General features: G+C 41.9%; 1 protein-coding gene across 1 annotated transcript in view; it reads left to right on the forward strand.

Moving 5' to 3' along the window:
• Window positions 1-16,115, forward strand: part of LOC106561902 (protein kinase C-binding protein NELL1) — a 502,584-nt gene that overhangs the window by 408,958 nt on the left and 77,511 nt on the right. The window contains exon 14 of the mRNA XM_014126233.1: window positions 3,202-3,324. Coding sequence (XP_013981708.1) covers window positions 3,202-3,324 — 123 coding nt within the window. The remainder of the gene's footprint in view (window positions 1-3,201; window positions 3,325-16,115) is intronic.

The following is a 16,115-nucleotide window of genomic DNA, read 5'->3' on the forward strand; positions in this document are numbered from 1 at the left end:
TAGATGTCAACAGTCTTTAAAAAGAGTTTCAGGCTGTTTCTTTTGAAAAATGACCCAGAAATTGTCGTTTTTCTAGGTGGCTCCCATTTTGGCTGTAGTGTTTCCAAGAGAGCGCTGTGGAAGAGAGCGCTTTCTTTGGTATTTTTCTCCGGTAAAGACAATAACGATTCTCTGTCTTAAATTGTATCGTTTATTTACGTATTAGGGTACCTAAGGTTTGATTATAAACGTTGTTTGACTTGTTTGTAAAAGTTTATTAGTAACGTTTGGGATTCATTTTGTATGCATTTTGATGGAGGGAAACTGGGTGGATTATTGACTGAAGCGCACCAGCTAAACTGAGTTTTTATGGATATAAAGAAGGACATTATCGAACAAAAGGACCATTTGTGATGTAACTGGGACCTTTTGGAGTGCCAACAGAAGAAGATCATCAAAGGTAAGGCTTTTATTATATCACTATTTCTGACATTCGTGTCGCACCTGCCTGGTTTTAATATGTTTTCAATGGTTTTGTATGCGGGGCGCTGTCCTCAGATAATCGCATGGTTTGCTTTCGCCGTAAAGCCTTTTTGAAATCTGACACAGCGGCTGGATTAACAAGAAATTAAGCTTTATTTTGATGTATTACACTTGTGATTTTATGAAAGTTAAATATTTATAATACTGTAGTTTGAATTTCGCACTCTGCAATTTCACCGGATGTTGTCGAGGTGAGGTTGGTGAGATCTCAAAACAACAACTGATCTGATATAATTGTTCTTTAATTAAGTACCCACGGACCATTCCAACGGTTTGGATAACTGAAATATTGTTTCATTATTCAATCTTGGATGTCACAGTACTACAAAATCTCTCTCTGTTGTAAAAATATATTTTTTACTTCCATTTCTGCAGAGTGGGAGAGAGAGAGAGTTCCTGCATGTATTTACAACCATCATAAAATGGCCAACTTCACCCCTCTCCCCCTCTGCGGGAGAGAAAGAGCGCTGTAGAGCGGACCCACTGTAACCTGATCCTTCAGATCTTCACAGGAGAGTCAAGACAACACATAATGTAGTTAACCTCTCTTTGCTAGGTGGGACGAAATCGTCCCACCTACGCAACAGCCAGTGTAATCCCGTGGCGCGATATTCAAATACCTTAGAAATGCTATTACTTCAATTTCTCAAACATATGACTATTTTACACCATTTTAAAGACAAGACTCTCGTTAATCTAACCACACTGTCTGATTTCAAAAAGGCTTTACAACGAAAGCAAAACATTAGATTATGTCAGCAGAGTACCCAGCCAGAAATAATCAGACACCTATTTTTCAAGCTAGCATATAATGTCACATAAACCCAAACCACAGCTAAATGCAGCACTAACCTTTGATGATCTTCATCAGATGACAATCCTAGGATATTATATTATACAATACATGTATGTTTTGTTCAATCAAGTTCATATTTATATCAAAAACCAGCTTTTTACATTAGCATGTGACATTCAGAACTAGCAAACTTCCAGTGAATTTACTAAATTACTCACGATAAACGTTCACAAAAAACATAACAATTATTTAAAGTATTATAGATACAGAACTCCTTTATGCACTCGCTATGTCCGATTTTAAAATAGCTTTTCGGTGAAAGCACATTTTGCAATATTCTGAGTAGATAGCCCAGCATCACAGGGCTAGCTATTTAGACACCCACCAAGTTTAGCACTCATCAAAGTCAGATTTACTATAAGAAAAATGTTATTACCTTTGCTGTTCTTCGTCAGAATGCACTCCCAGGATTTCTTCTTCAATAACAAATGTTGGTTTGGTTCAAAATAATCCATAGTTATATCCAAATAGCGGCGTTTTGTTTGTGTGTTCAAGACACTATCCGAAAGGGTAAAGAAGGGTGACGTGCCCGACGCGTTTCGTGACAAAAAAATTCTAAATATTCCATTACCGTACTTCGAAGCATGTCAACCGCTGTTTAAAATCAATTTTTATGCCATTTTTCTCGTAAAAAAGCGATAATATTCCGACCGGGAAACCGTGTTTTAGTACAAAGAGAGAGAAAATAAAAACATGGGGTCACCTCGTGCACGCGCCTCAGTCTCATTGTCCTCTGATAGACCACTTACCAAAGGCGCTAATGTTTTTCAGCCAGGGGCTGCCTCGACATCATTCAGCTTTTTCCCGGGTTCTGAGAGCCTATGGGAGCCCTAGGAAGTGTCACGTTACAGCAAAGATCCTAAGTTTTCAATAGAAAGAGTCAAGATGCCCAATGAATGGTCAGAGAGGGCACTTCCTGTACAGAATCTTCTCAGGTTTTTGCCTGCCATATGAGTTCTGTTATACTCACAGACACCATTCAAACAGTTTTAGAAACTTTAGGGTGTTTTCTATCCAAAGCCAATAATTATATGCATATTCTAGTTTCTGGGCAGTAGTAATAACCAGATTAAATCGGGTACGTTTTTTATCCGGCCGTGCAAATACTGCCCCCTACCCTCAACAGGTTAAACTACACATTTGCACCGTCTCCGTTGGTTATCCACTTCCGTTTGAGACCACAAGGCAAAGCAACATACAAATTGAAAAAATCTAATGCATGCAACACACTGCACTTACCAGAGCCTAGTCCGGCAGATGAGAAGCAGCGTTATGGATTGCCTCCCATTGAATTTAATGAACTTCCACCGGAACGCATACAGTTTACCACGGTTGGTTTGTACACAGCATAAGATCAAGTGTGTGGCGAAGTTGGAATCATTAACTGCATTCAATATATATTTTGGCTGTGTTTGTGTTACACAACCTGTTATGGATAACCAGAAGTAGGCGAGTAAATGAGATGCTGTTTTTTTGCAGCGATGAGCGGCTACAGATGGTGTTTGATCATACACTGCCTGTGGTGCAAATCCACTCCCTATTCTGTGAAGCTGAATGCTCAGACCAGCCCCTCGGTACAGCAGCTCAGATATAAAGTACACTGTTGAATGAAAACATGTGACGTTGACCTACAGGAGGGATGCACGTGCACACTCGGCATGCAAACACAGACACAAACAAACACATATTCAAAGACACAAACATGCATTCATGATACAAATATACTCTCACACTGCCAAGTAGTCTATACGCTCAAAGACAGACAGACAGACAGACAGACAGACACTACCACACAGTCTGACCCTGCTGCATCTCTCCCTCAGAACATGATGAGTGTGCAAGTGGGCAGAGCTCCTGTGACGACAATGCCATCTGTACCAACACCATCAGAGGCCACCTGTGCACCTGTAAGCCTGGCTATGTAGGGAACGGCTCCATCTGCACAGGTAAGACCTCACCCTCCATGCCTCTCTACCTCTTATACCTCTCTCTAACCCTCTTGAGCTCCATAGGTACCCCTACCCCCTACTCTGGACATCCACAGCTCCCTCCCTTTTTCCTCTTCTCATCTGCAGAGGAAACATCTTCACCTCCTTGCCCCCTTTTAACCCTCTACACCAGGGGTGTCAAACTCATTTTGCCCAGCAGGACAGATTCAGTCTTCGACCGAGGTTTGGAGGGCCACACTTAAAATGTATTATATTTCCTCACCGTCAAAACGTGCAAGAAAATTTCCTCTATCCATCGCTTTTGGAATTTCGATGCTCCCTGATTGTCTAGCTTTTGTTTTATATATACAGTACCAGTCAAAAGTTTGGACATACCTACTCATTCAAGGGTTTTTCTTTATTTGTACTATTTTCTACATTGTAGAGTAATGGTGCAGACATCAAAACTATGAAATAGCACATATGGTATCATGTAGTAACCAAAAAAGTGTTACACAACTCAAAATACATTTTATATTTCAGATTCTTCAAAGAAGTGTCATGACGTTGCTATCGTTAATGTGATGACATGCTATTTATCAAATAACTAACTATGTTTACTTTTACATAATTAAATGAATCATGTAACAATTAACTCAGTAACCTGGGGCACCACGGGAAAAGTTTGTTTAATGAGTTACCATTTCCCAAACTAACTCAAAGAGTATGAGAATATATCAATTTCAAAGCAGTCACTAATGAATTAATTTCCTCATCAGTCTCATTCTGAACGTCGCATGTTGTAAATCTGCACAATCCCGGGTTTCACTAGTCATTCCGTACCACACAAATTGAGTTGATTATTTGTTTACTAACAAGCTAAATGATAACATAAGATACAGATACACAAACAGTCCAGGTTATTGGTTAGAACTTAATACAATGACAGAAAGTCCCTAGCGGACAAACACAATATGACACGTGTTACACAAGATGGAGATTTAAAGAGAGAGGGAAAGAGCAAGAGGGAAAAGCAACACTTAGATACATTTGTAAACTATGCTTAGTTTTAGCCCTAACACCTTGCCCCGAACTGCCGCTATTATGGGTAAGAATTGTAATGCCTGTTATTACGTTTTGAAGGTCTCCATTGGGTATCTCTTCATGGGCCGAGTTCAGCTTAGTGGGATAGGTTCGGCCGACGCCTTGTTCTTTCGATGGCCGTCTCCTTCGTTATCAGGTGTAAGTCTCTGATTGTCCACAAGAGGTCACAATGTCCTTTCTCTTAGTTGTCTGTTTCCTTGCACTCGTTCTGTGAGTGTGCTTCTGAGGAGGCTAATCAGCCATGACGACGCTCCTAGCGTGGGTCAGAAGGCCGTGCAGACATCCAGTGACTTGAGAAGAATAACCGGGTGGTCCTGCTTGAATTCACCTGCTTAGATACAGTACTCAACTGTAGCATTGATTGTTAAGAGGTTTCCTTTGTCTTCAACAACCTCGTGTTGCATTTCACGACAAGTCGTAGACTTCAGCTGCAGCACGTGGTCAACTTAGTCTGATTTGTAAATTCTTAACTCACATGTTTTATACCCTAGAGTAGAAAGGGGCGTTTCTGTCTTCATGACACGCTCTCTGGGTTCCCTGGGGCGTAGCTAGTTACGAGGCAAAGTATCACAATTTACTATGATCTCGTTAGACAACAAAAACCACAGCCTCATAGTCACAAAAAATTCTCTTTGATCTGGATATTTTCTACACAATGCAAAGTATGTAAACATCATGCTCACGTTATGAAAACTCTTCAAGTTACAATGTTATCATCATAACATCCACATTTAACTTTTTATGACATCACAAATTTGAAATTCATTTTCATATTCCATCTATCATTGTTACAATCATTTTGGTTGATGAAATATAATGTCCAAAAGTTAATTTATTGCATGTTACAGTTCTGAGGTAGACCGTCCTTAAACCCTCCTGTTGAGTTCGTTTCATGTTAATTAATTCTGTGTTCCCGGTCCCAAATGACCGCCCCATTATAGCTGATTATGAATCCATTATAATACATAGAGTAGAAGTCGGAAGTTTACATACACCTTAGCCAAATACATTTAAACTCAGTTTTTCACAATTCCTGACATTTAGTCCAAATAAAAATGACCTGTTTTAGGCCAGTTAGGATCACCACATTATTTTAAGAATGTGAAATGTCAGAATATTAGTAGAGAGAATGATTTATTTCAGCTTTAATTTCTTTCATCACATTCCCAGTGGGTCAGAAGTTTACATACATTCAATTAGTATTTGATAGCATTGCCTTTAAATTGTTTAACTTTGGTCAAACGTTTCTGGTAGCCTTCCACAAGCTTCCCACAATAAGTTGGTTGAATTCTGTCCCATTCCTTCTGACAGAGCTGGTGTAACTAAGTCAGGTTTGTAGGCCTCCTTGCTCGCACATGCTTTTTCAGTTCTGCCCACACATTTTCTATAGGATTGAGGTCAGGGCTTTGTGATGGCCACTCCTATACCTTGACATTGTTGTCCTTAAGCCATTGTGCCACAACTTTGGAAGTATGCTTGGGGTCATTGTCCATTTGGAAGACACATTTGCAACCAAGCTTTAACTTCCTGACTGATGTCTTGAGAGGTTGCTTCAATATATCCACCTAATTTCCCTACCTCATGATGCCATCTATTTTGTGAAGTGCAACAGTCCCTCCTGCAGCAAAGCACCCCCACAACATGATGCTGCCACCCCCGTGCTACATGGTTGGGATGGTGTTCTTTGGCTTGCAAGCCTCCCCCTTTTTCCTCCAAACATAATGATGGTCATTATGGCCAAACTGTTCTATTTTAGTTTCATCAGACCAGAGGACATTTCTCCAAAAAGTACGATCTTTGTTCCCATGTGCAGTTGCAAACCGTAGTCTGGCTTTTTTATGGTGGTTTTGGAGCAGTGGCTCCTTCCTTGCGACGCGGCCTTTCAGGTTATGTCGATATAGGACTCATTTTACTGTGGCTATAGATACTTTTGTACCTGTTTTCTCCAGCATCTTCACAAGGTCCTTTGCTGTTGTTCTGGGATTGATTTGCACTTTTCGCACCAAAGTACGTTCATCTCTAGGAGACAGAACGCATCTCCTTCCTGAGCGGTATGACGGCTGTGTGGTCCCATGGTGTTTATACTTGCGTACTATTGTTTGTACAGATGAACGTGGTACCTTCAGGCATTTGGAAATTGCTCTCAATGATGAATCAGACTTGTGGGGGTCTACAATTGTGGAGGTCTTGACTGATGTATTTTGACTTTCCCATGATGTCAAGCAAAGAGGCACTGAGTTTGAAGGTAGGCCTTGAAATACATTGACAGGTACACCTCCAATTGACTCAAATGATGTCAATTAGCCTATCAGAAGCTTCTAAAGCCATGACATCATTTTCTGGAATTTTCCAAGCTGTTTTAAAGGCACAGTCAACTTAGTGTATGTAAACTTCTGACCCACTGGAGTTGTGATAAAGTGAAATAATCTGTCTGTAAACAATTGTTGGAAAAATTACTTGTGTCATGCACAAAGTAGATGTCCTAACCGACTTGCTAAAACTATAGTTTGTTAACAAGAAATATGTTCATATGTTTTAATGACTCCAACATAAGTGTATGTAAACTTCGGACTTCAACTGTATATTATCACCTAATGTTGAGTTAGATCTTTTTATCAACTTCAGTTCTTGAGACCATTACAAGTTTTGATCTTCTACTTGCTATTTATGGCCTGTAGGCTAATGAACTTATCCTCTGCAGCAGAGGTAACTCTGGATCTTCTTTTCCTGTGGCGGTCCTCATGAGAGACAGTTTCATCATAGCGCTTTATGGTTTTTGCGTCTGCACTTGAATTTAAAACAACATTCCGGATTGATTGACCTTCACGTCTTAAATTAATGATGGACTGTCGTTTCTCTTTGCTTATTTGAACGGTTCTTGTCATAATATGGACTTGGTCTTTTACCAAATAGGGCTATCTTCTGTATAGCACTCCTACATTTTTTTTGTCATTTAGTCATTGTCACAAAATAACTGATTGGCTCAAACGCATTAAGAAGGAAAGAAATTACACAAATGAACTTTTAACATGGCACACCTGTTAATTGAAATACATTCCAGGTGACTACCTCTTGAAGCTGGTTGAGAGAATGCCAAGAGTGTGCGAAGTTGTCATCAAGGCAAAGTGATGCTACTTTGAAGAATCTCAAATCTAAAATATATTTTGATTTGTTTTTGTTGCTTTCTACATTATTCCATATGTGTTATTTCATAATTTTGATGTCTTCACTACTATTCTACATGGTGCTCCATCATGCTGGAAAAGGCATTGTTTGTCACCAAACTGTTCCTGGATGGTTGGGAGAAGTTGCTCTCAGGATGCTTTACTGTTGGCATGACACAGGACTGATGGTAGCGCTCACCTTGTCTTCTCCGGACAAGCTTTTTTTCCGGATGCCCCAAACAATCGGAAAGGTGATTCATCAGAGAAAATTACTTTACCCCAGTCCTCAGCAGTCCAATCCCTGTACCTTTTGCAGAATATCAGTCTGTCCCTGATATTTTCCTGGAGAGAAGTGGCTTCTTTGCTGCCCTTCTTGACACCAGGCCATCCTTCAAAAGTCTTTGCCTCACTGTGCGTGCAGATGCACTCACTCCTGCCTGCTGCCATTCCTGAGCAAGCTCTGTACTGGTGATGCCCCGATCCCGCAGCTGAATCAACTTTAGGAGACCATCCTGGCACTTGCTGGACTTTCTTGGGCGCCCTGAAGCCTTCTTCACAACAATTGAACCGCAATCCTTGAACTTCTTGATGATCCGATAAATGGTTGATTTAGGTGCAATCTTACTGGCAGCAATATCCTTGCCTGTGAAGCACTTTTTGTGCAAAGCAATGATGATGGCACCTGTTTCTTTGCAGGTAACCATGGTTGACAGAGGAAGAACAATGATTCCAAGCACCACCCTCCTTTTGAAGCTTCCAGTCTGATATTCGAACTCAATCGGCATGACAGAGTGATCTCCAGCCTTGTCCTCGTCAACACTCACACCTGTGTTAACGAGAGAATCACTAACATGACGACAGCTGGTCTTTTGTGGCAGGGCTGAAATGCAGTGGAAATGTTTTGGGGGATTCAGTTCATTTGCATGGCAAAGAGGGACTTTGCAATTAATTGCAAAGTGGATAGAATATGTAGTATATGTACATACACATGGAACACTGGTCACTTTAATAATGTTTACATACTGTTTTACCCATTTCATATGTATATACTGTATTCTAGAGAAGGCCATCCTATTCAACGATTATTGTGCATATGCTATTCTATCCTATGTATTGTACAATAATATTTGAATAGGATGGCCTAATCTAGAATACAGAATATACATGTGAAATGAGTAAAACAGTATGTAAACATTATTAAAGGGACCAGTGTTCCATGTGTATGTACATAGAGCAGCAGCCTCTAAGGTAGCGGGCTAGTGACAGTGACTAAGTTCAGAGCAGTGTACTGGGAGGAGGCCGGCTAGTGATAGTGATTTAACAGTCTAATGACCTTGAGATAGAAGCTGTTTTTCAGTCTCTCGGTCCCAGCTTTGATTCACACGTACTGACCTCGTCTCATCCAATCAAGTTGTAGAAACATCTCAAACATTTTGGGTTGGCAGGTAACCTAGTGGTGAGAGCGTTGGGCCAGTAACTGGAAGGTTGCTGGATCGAATCCCAGAGCTGACAAGGTAAATATTTGTCTTTCTGCCTCTGAACAAGGCAGTTAACCCACTTTTCCCTGGTAGGCTGTCATTGTAAATAAGAATTTGTTCTTAACTGACTTGCCTAGTTAAATAAAAATAAATTGAGTCTCATGGCAAAGGTTCTGAATAAGGTATTTATGTTTTTAAATTGTCTATAAACCTGTTTTTGCTTTGTCATTATTGGGTATTGTGTGTATGAGAATTTCTTTATTAAATCAATTTTAATGTAACAAAATGCGGAAACGGGGAAGGGTTCTGTATACTTTCTGAATGCACGTGTTTTTATAAACTGGCGACCATGAGTCTCAGGCAAGGAAAACACCTCTCCTCTCCCCTTCTCATCCTTTTCCCTTTTTCTGTACTCCTCTCCTAAACTCCTCTCCTAAACTTTACAGCCACCTCCACATTTTTCACTCTGGAAGTCATGAGTAATATGCGAATGATCCAACTGGGGAAAAATGGTTTGTTGCTCAGAGAAAAACGCATTAAACAATGACTTGAATATGAAATGCACTCCAACCAGCTCAGAGAAAGAGCGTTCCAACCACACACTAACTGATCATATCTATGTTCGTATTCACGATAAATCAAGTCAAATATTCTTCAAATGGCCCCGTATTGTATTATTATGTAACTATTGCTGCATCTCAATTAATTCCCCAGACTATTCATATTCTATGGAGACAGACTTGTAGGAATTATTCCCCATTTTCTCTGTCCCTCCGGGAATTCATTAATGTGTGATGCCCCTATCGTTGGCCTATCGACCTGGAGTGTCTCTCCTCAGGCTGAACATACATCATCACTGTGCTCTTAGAAATTAAGAAATTAGTCACAGATCTGGGCTAGGTCCCGAGTCTGTCCCTGCTAATACTGTCTGTCACTGTGTAGCCAATGTGAAATGGTTATCGGAGTGTTAGTAGACATATCTTAAGACCTAGAAGTAGTTTTTTCCCTTGCACTGCAAGAGCCGCAGCATTTGTGGCATTACTGGTAACGCTTCTTGATGGTGACATGTCAATGTGTATTCAGAGTTTCCCTGGTTCGAGACCAGTGAGGGACAGAAGATTTAAGCTGGTAGGAATGTAGCTAGCATAATGTCCCTGCTAATATAGAGGAGGTAAGCATGTAACTAGGGAAAGGGAGCACCTAGTCAGTTGCACAACTAAATACATTCAACCAAAATGTGTATTCCGTATTTTACGTCATTGGCGCCCAGGGAGCAGTTGTTGGGGGTTAACTGCCTTGCTCAAGGGCAGAACGGCAGATTTATTCCGACCTTGCGAGCTCAGGGATTTGAACCAGCAACCTTTTGGTTACTGGCCTGATGCTCTTAACTGCTAGGCTACCTGCAGCCCCTGTTAATGTTAATGCAATAGAGGTAAACTGGTAGTAATGCAGTTAACATAACATCCTTGCTAACGCTAACAAAGAGGTAAGCTGGTAGTACTGTAGCTTGCTAAGCATTGTGCTGTGATGCCACCTTCCCTGTGTCTAACGATAGAGGTGTATGAATAGAGGAAGTAAAGTGGTTAACTAAAGAGAGAATACTCATCCTCTTTTGGAGGACAATGGAAGTCTATTTTAGAAGGCAGAGGCTGCGCGACCGGATCAAAGCTCTCCATGATGCTTTTCCCAAACCGTATAACATTCTGCGCATATACCAACTTAACCCACTGCATGCCAAGCAGTTCATGGGAATATGCATTTAGATCTTCTTGAATTATGTACAGTGTTGTTTCGTGGGCAAATGTTTGAGCAGATGATCTTAACAAACTGTGGCCTGCCTGTGTTTTGTTACAAACAAAGCACATATTTTGCGTAGTGGCACACGCTGTTGAGAAGCTAGATTCAATTTCTATGAGTACGATCTTGAACAGCAATGAATGTCATAGAGGAGACGTGGACATATTATGGGAGCCAGAGGTGTCATTCTGTATCCATGATTCCATTCAATTTTCTACTGTGCAATACTACATTTTACATTCACCTATAATGTGTATGCGTACTGTATCTCATTCAAATAACATATTTGCACTATATGACATAATGATGTCCCTCCATTTCATTGGTAAAAAGCACACTCAGTTCCATCTCATTCTTATACTTTTCTGCAGCTCTTACAGCTGCAGCCTTTACTTACCTTGTATTTGGCTTCCCCTAGTGATGATCTGGAGTATTTTCCTTTACCTAGAAAATTGACCCGTCATGTGACCTGTTAGGAGGAAGTTGTTCATCGTTGCCTCATGTAGAGCTCAGAGTGCTCTGTTTCAGTTGTCTGCTTACAATCTTCATCCATCCTTTACATTGTATGCCTTAGGAAGCTTAGTCAGTGAGTATATATATTTCCTTTCAGAGCATTATTTGTGGAATTTGGAAGTGTATGTTTACTTTGTGGAATAGATGGACAGCACTAGCTTAATTGCTGCAGTATGTTACCCTAGCTTTTGCTTGTTGTTAGTGTGAACAAAATATCAGGTTACGTTCATATCTAGTTTGTATTTTAGGACAGATGACATTGTCTTACGAAGACACTATTGCCTTTGTTTCAGTTTCACGCTGTTTCAAATCAATATATCTTGTGAACATGGATCATGCTTTGAGGATTATTGATGTGAAGGCATTTATCTTGCTGTCAAAATATGCACTGTAACGCATATGGAGGACAGTATAGGGAAATGACAGCTCTCTAGCGGGCAGGACCACAAGTTGGATCAAGCAACAGACACTGCTAACCCATCACAACACCAAGAGAAGCCTATAACAATTGCGGCAGAGCACAGACATCCTCCAACACACTGTGGCCGAGGAGAAGGCATCCACCTTCAAGACCAGGTCTCGTGCTTCAGCCTCATCCTACCATTCAAGCAGCTCACCTACAGGAGCTGCAGCCGCCATAGCAAGGGCAAAAGCAGAAGCTGCAAAAGTTCACCTCTCCTTTGTGGAGAAAGAAAGGACAATGAAAATAGAAAAAGCACAATTAGAAGCATCTATGAATGTGCTGAAAGAGGAAAAGGAAGTGGCTGAAGCTGAGGCTCTAGAAGCTGCTGCTGATTTCGGCAGTCAGAAAAGTAGTTGCAGACTCAAGCTCAACTCCACCCAACTCGACCCCACACAGTGAACTAAGGAGTATCTCATAGAGCAAGCTAAATCCTACGACACTCCCAAGCCAATGACAGGAGTAGAGCGTCCTCTGATGGCGAGACAAGACAGGGATATACCAGGCCAGAGCCCGCACGTAACACCCTATTGCAACGTCTCAAGCCTGAGATCAGTTCTTCACCTGTTGACACCACTACCGCTGTAGACCGCCATTTCCCTAATCTGGAGTCAAGGCCAGCCCAGCAGTTTCACCTCACCCCCAGCCCAGCAGTTTCACCTCACGGTTCCCTTCAAGAAGGCCAGAACAGCAGCTGGACCCAAAGAAGTATGCACAATGACGGAAGTCATCCACCTGCTCCACATTACAAGCGCACATGGGAAGACCCCCAAAGTGGGAACCCATACATTTCCAACTTTGTGGGTTACTTCGCTCGTCGCGAGCTCATCACCATGGGTCTACTCCAATGTTATGACCAACTGGATAGCTACAGGGCTTAGACTTAAACTACAGTGACAAAAGTGATCTTCTAGTTAAGTGGCTTGGAAGAGTCTGCTGAAGATATAAAACGAATCCGACCCATTCATGTAAACCATCCAGAACAAGGTCTGAGGATGGTTTGGGATAAACTTGTGGAATGCTACGGTTCCCCAGAGGTGATAGTCTCCCCAAGATCTCCAACAAGAATTACCCAAAGCTGAGGGAGTTGGGCGACCTGCGTATGGAGCTTCGATCCGCCAAGGCCGAAGGAGACCTCCCTGGCCTAGCTTTTCTCGATACAGCTCAAGGTGTAAACCCTATAGTCGAGGTGTTAACCCTATAGAAACTGCCCTTCAGGTTACAAGAGAAATTGATCTCCATTGGTTCCAACTACAAGCAACAGTATCATGTTTCGTTCCCTCCTTTTGCCTTCTTTGTTGACTCCGTAATCCAGCAAGCCAGAATCAGGAACGACCCCAGTTTCAGCCTTGTTGCCAATGTTGCTAAAGCAGACAAAGTTCCCTGGAAGCAAAGCAGTCAGATAGAATTCTCAGTTCATAAAACAGAGGTATCCCCCACTACCACCTCTGGCTCAGACAAGCCTATCAAGTAAGCTGAGAATTCCAAATGTCAGTGCCTTATCCACAAGAAACCTCACCCCTAACGGAAGTGCCGCGCCTTCTGTGAGAAACCACTGGGCCAACACAAGGTTTTCCTGATAGAGAATGGCCTATGCTTTAGATGTTGTTCATCCTCTTTTCACATTGCCAAGAACTGCAAGTCAAGCGTTAGCTGCGCAGAATGTGAGAGCGAGAGTCATAATGCCACCATTCATCCAGGACCGCCCCCCTGGGTCAAAAAAGCAGACCTCCTACAGAGCACAGTGGGGACGAAGAGCTCACACCTCCTTCTGATGAAAAGTCTCAGTGTACCCAAGTCTGCAGTGGGAACCTCACCGACAGGTCTTGCTCTAAGATCTGCCTCGTCAAAATCTACCCAACAGGCTACTGAGATAGAGCAGTGAAATTCTATGCCATCCTCGACGAGTAAAGCAACAGATTGGTTCATTCTGAGTTCTTCGATATCTTCAGGGTACAAGGCCCCAGCTCTCCCTACTCCCTTAAGACCTGCACCGGAGTGATGGAGACAGTAGGAAGAAGAGCCAACGGCTACAAGGTAGATTCTATGGATGGGCAAGTCAGTCTTCCGCTGAAAACTCTCATCGAGTCTAATGAGATCCCAAACAACCGATCCGAGATCCCAACTCCAGACGCAGCGCTCCACCATGCTCACCTGAAACCCCTTGCTCACCTCATCCCAGAACTCGAACCCAAGGCTCCCATCATGCTCCTTTTTGGAAGAGATATATTATACGTCCATAAGCTCCACAAGCAAGTTAATGGGCCCCATGACTCACCATACGCCCAGAAGCTTGACATCGGATAGGTCATAATAGGCAATGTCTGCCTGGGAGCGTTCACAAGCCTCTCTCAGTGAGTACCTTTTACACAAACACTTTGGAGAAAGGACGACCTACTCTCTTCGAGCCATGTCCCAACCTCTTCTTGGTGAAAGAAAGATTCTGGAATGCCCAAGCTCGCGATCAGCCTGCATTATGCTGCTACAAAAGTCTTCCTTGCGACAAAGAGGAAGGTCACTTGGGCTGCAATGTGTTCCAGCAAACTAGATACGACAAAGTGGCCTTCTCCATCGAAGACAGCTCTTTTCTGAAAATCATGAAGGAAGGGATCAGGAAGGATGACAGCAACAGCTGGGTGGCACCATTACCATTCCAGACACCAAGATGTCGTCTCACCCACAATCGACATCTAGCGCTGAAACGCTTCTCCTCCCTCAGATGCAACTTCCTTAGGAAGCCTGAGATGAAAGAACATTTTGTCTCTTTTATGGAGAAGATTTTTGAGTATGGTCATGCTGAACTGGCTCCGCCCCTGAAAGAAGAAGAATAACAGTGGTACCTACCTATATTGGTGTCTATCACCCAAAGAAATCCGTGTGGTTTTTGACTCTAGTGCCAAATACGATGGAGTATCCCTCAATGATGTTCTCATGACTGGGTCTGACCTCAACAACAAACTCCTTGGGGTGCTTACTCCTCTTCCGTAGGGACTCTGTTGCTGTGACAGTGGATATCCAACAAATGTTCCACTGTTTTCTGGTGAAAGAAGACTGTAACTTCATGAGATTCCTGTGGTTCCAGGACAACGACTTGTCCAAAGACATCATCGACTACCGCGTGAAGGTCCATGTCTTCGGTAACAGTCCTTCTCCAGCAGTGGATATCTACAGCCTCAAACAGTCAGTTCAAAAAGGAGAACCAGACTACGATCCTGATGTCAGACAGTTTGTGGAACGTGACTTCTATGTCGAAGATGGCATAAAGTAATTTCCTACAGTCCAAGATGCAGTCACCCTGCTCTAGAGAACACAAGAGATTCTTGCCATCTCTAATCTGAGGTTACACAAGATTGCATTGAACAAGGAGGTAATGGAAGCATTTCTATCTCAAGATCACACAAACGACCTCAAAGATCTCGACAGAGTGTCTGAACCTGCCTATGCAGCGCAGCTTGGGTCTTAACCTCTCTGGGAACCCCACCCGAGTCAACAGCCAGTGGAATCGCGTCGCGCGAAATACAAATGCCTCATAAATGCTATAACTTCAATTTCTCAAACATATTACTATTTTACACCATTTTATAGATGCACCTCTCCTGAATCGAACCACGTTGTCCGATTTCAAAAAGGCTTTACAGCAAAAGCAAAACATTAGATTATGTTCGGAGAGTACCATGCAAAAAAAATCACACTGCCATTTCCAAAGCAACTAGCATGCATCACAAATACCCAAAACACAGCTAAATGCAGCACTAACCTTTGACAATCTTCATCAGATGACACTTCTAGGACATCATGTTACACAATACATGCATTTGTTGTTCGATAAAGTTCATACATATTTATATATGACGTTCAGAAAATATACTGCTCAAAAAAATAAAGGGAACACTTAAACAACACATCCTAGATCTGAATGAAATAAATAATCTTATTAAATACATTTTTCTTTACATAGTTGAATGTGCTGACAACAAAATCACACAAAATAATCAATGAAAATCCAATTTATCAACCCATGGAGGTCTGGATTTGGAGTCACACTCAAAATTAAAGTGGAAAACCACACTACAGGCTGATCCAACTTTGATGTAATGTCCTTAACCTGTTATGGCTAGGGGTCAGTATTTTCACGGCTGGATAAAAAACGTACCCGATTTAATCTGGTTACTACTCCTGCCCAGTAACTAGAATATGCATATAATTATTGGCTTTGGATAGAAAACACTCCAAAGTTTCTAAAACTGTTTGAATGGTGTCTGTGAGTATAACAGAACTCAAATGGCAGGTCAA

The sequence above is a fragment of the Salmo salar genome, chromosome ssa11 (assembly GCF_905237065.1).
Source record: "Salmo salar chromosome ssa11, Ssal_v3.1, whole genome shotgun sequence".
Lineage (NCBI taxonomy): Eukaryota > Metazoa > Chordata > Actinopteri > Salmoniformes > Salmonidae > Salmo > Salmo salar.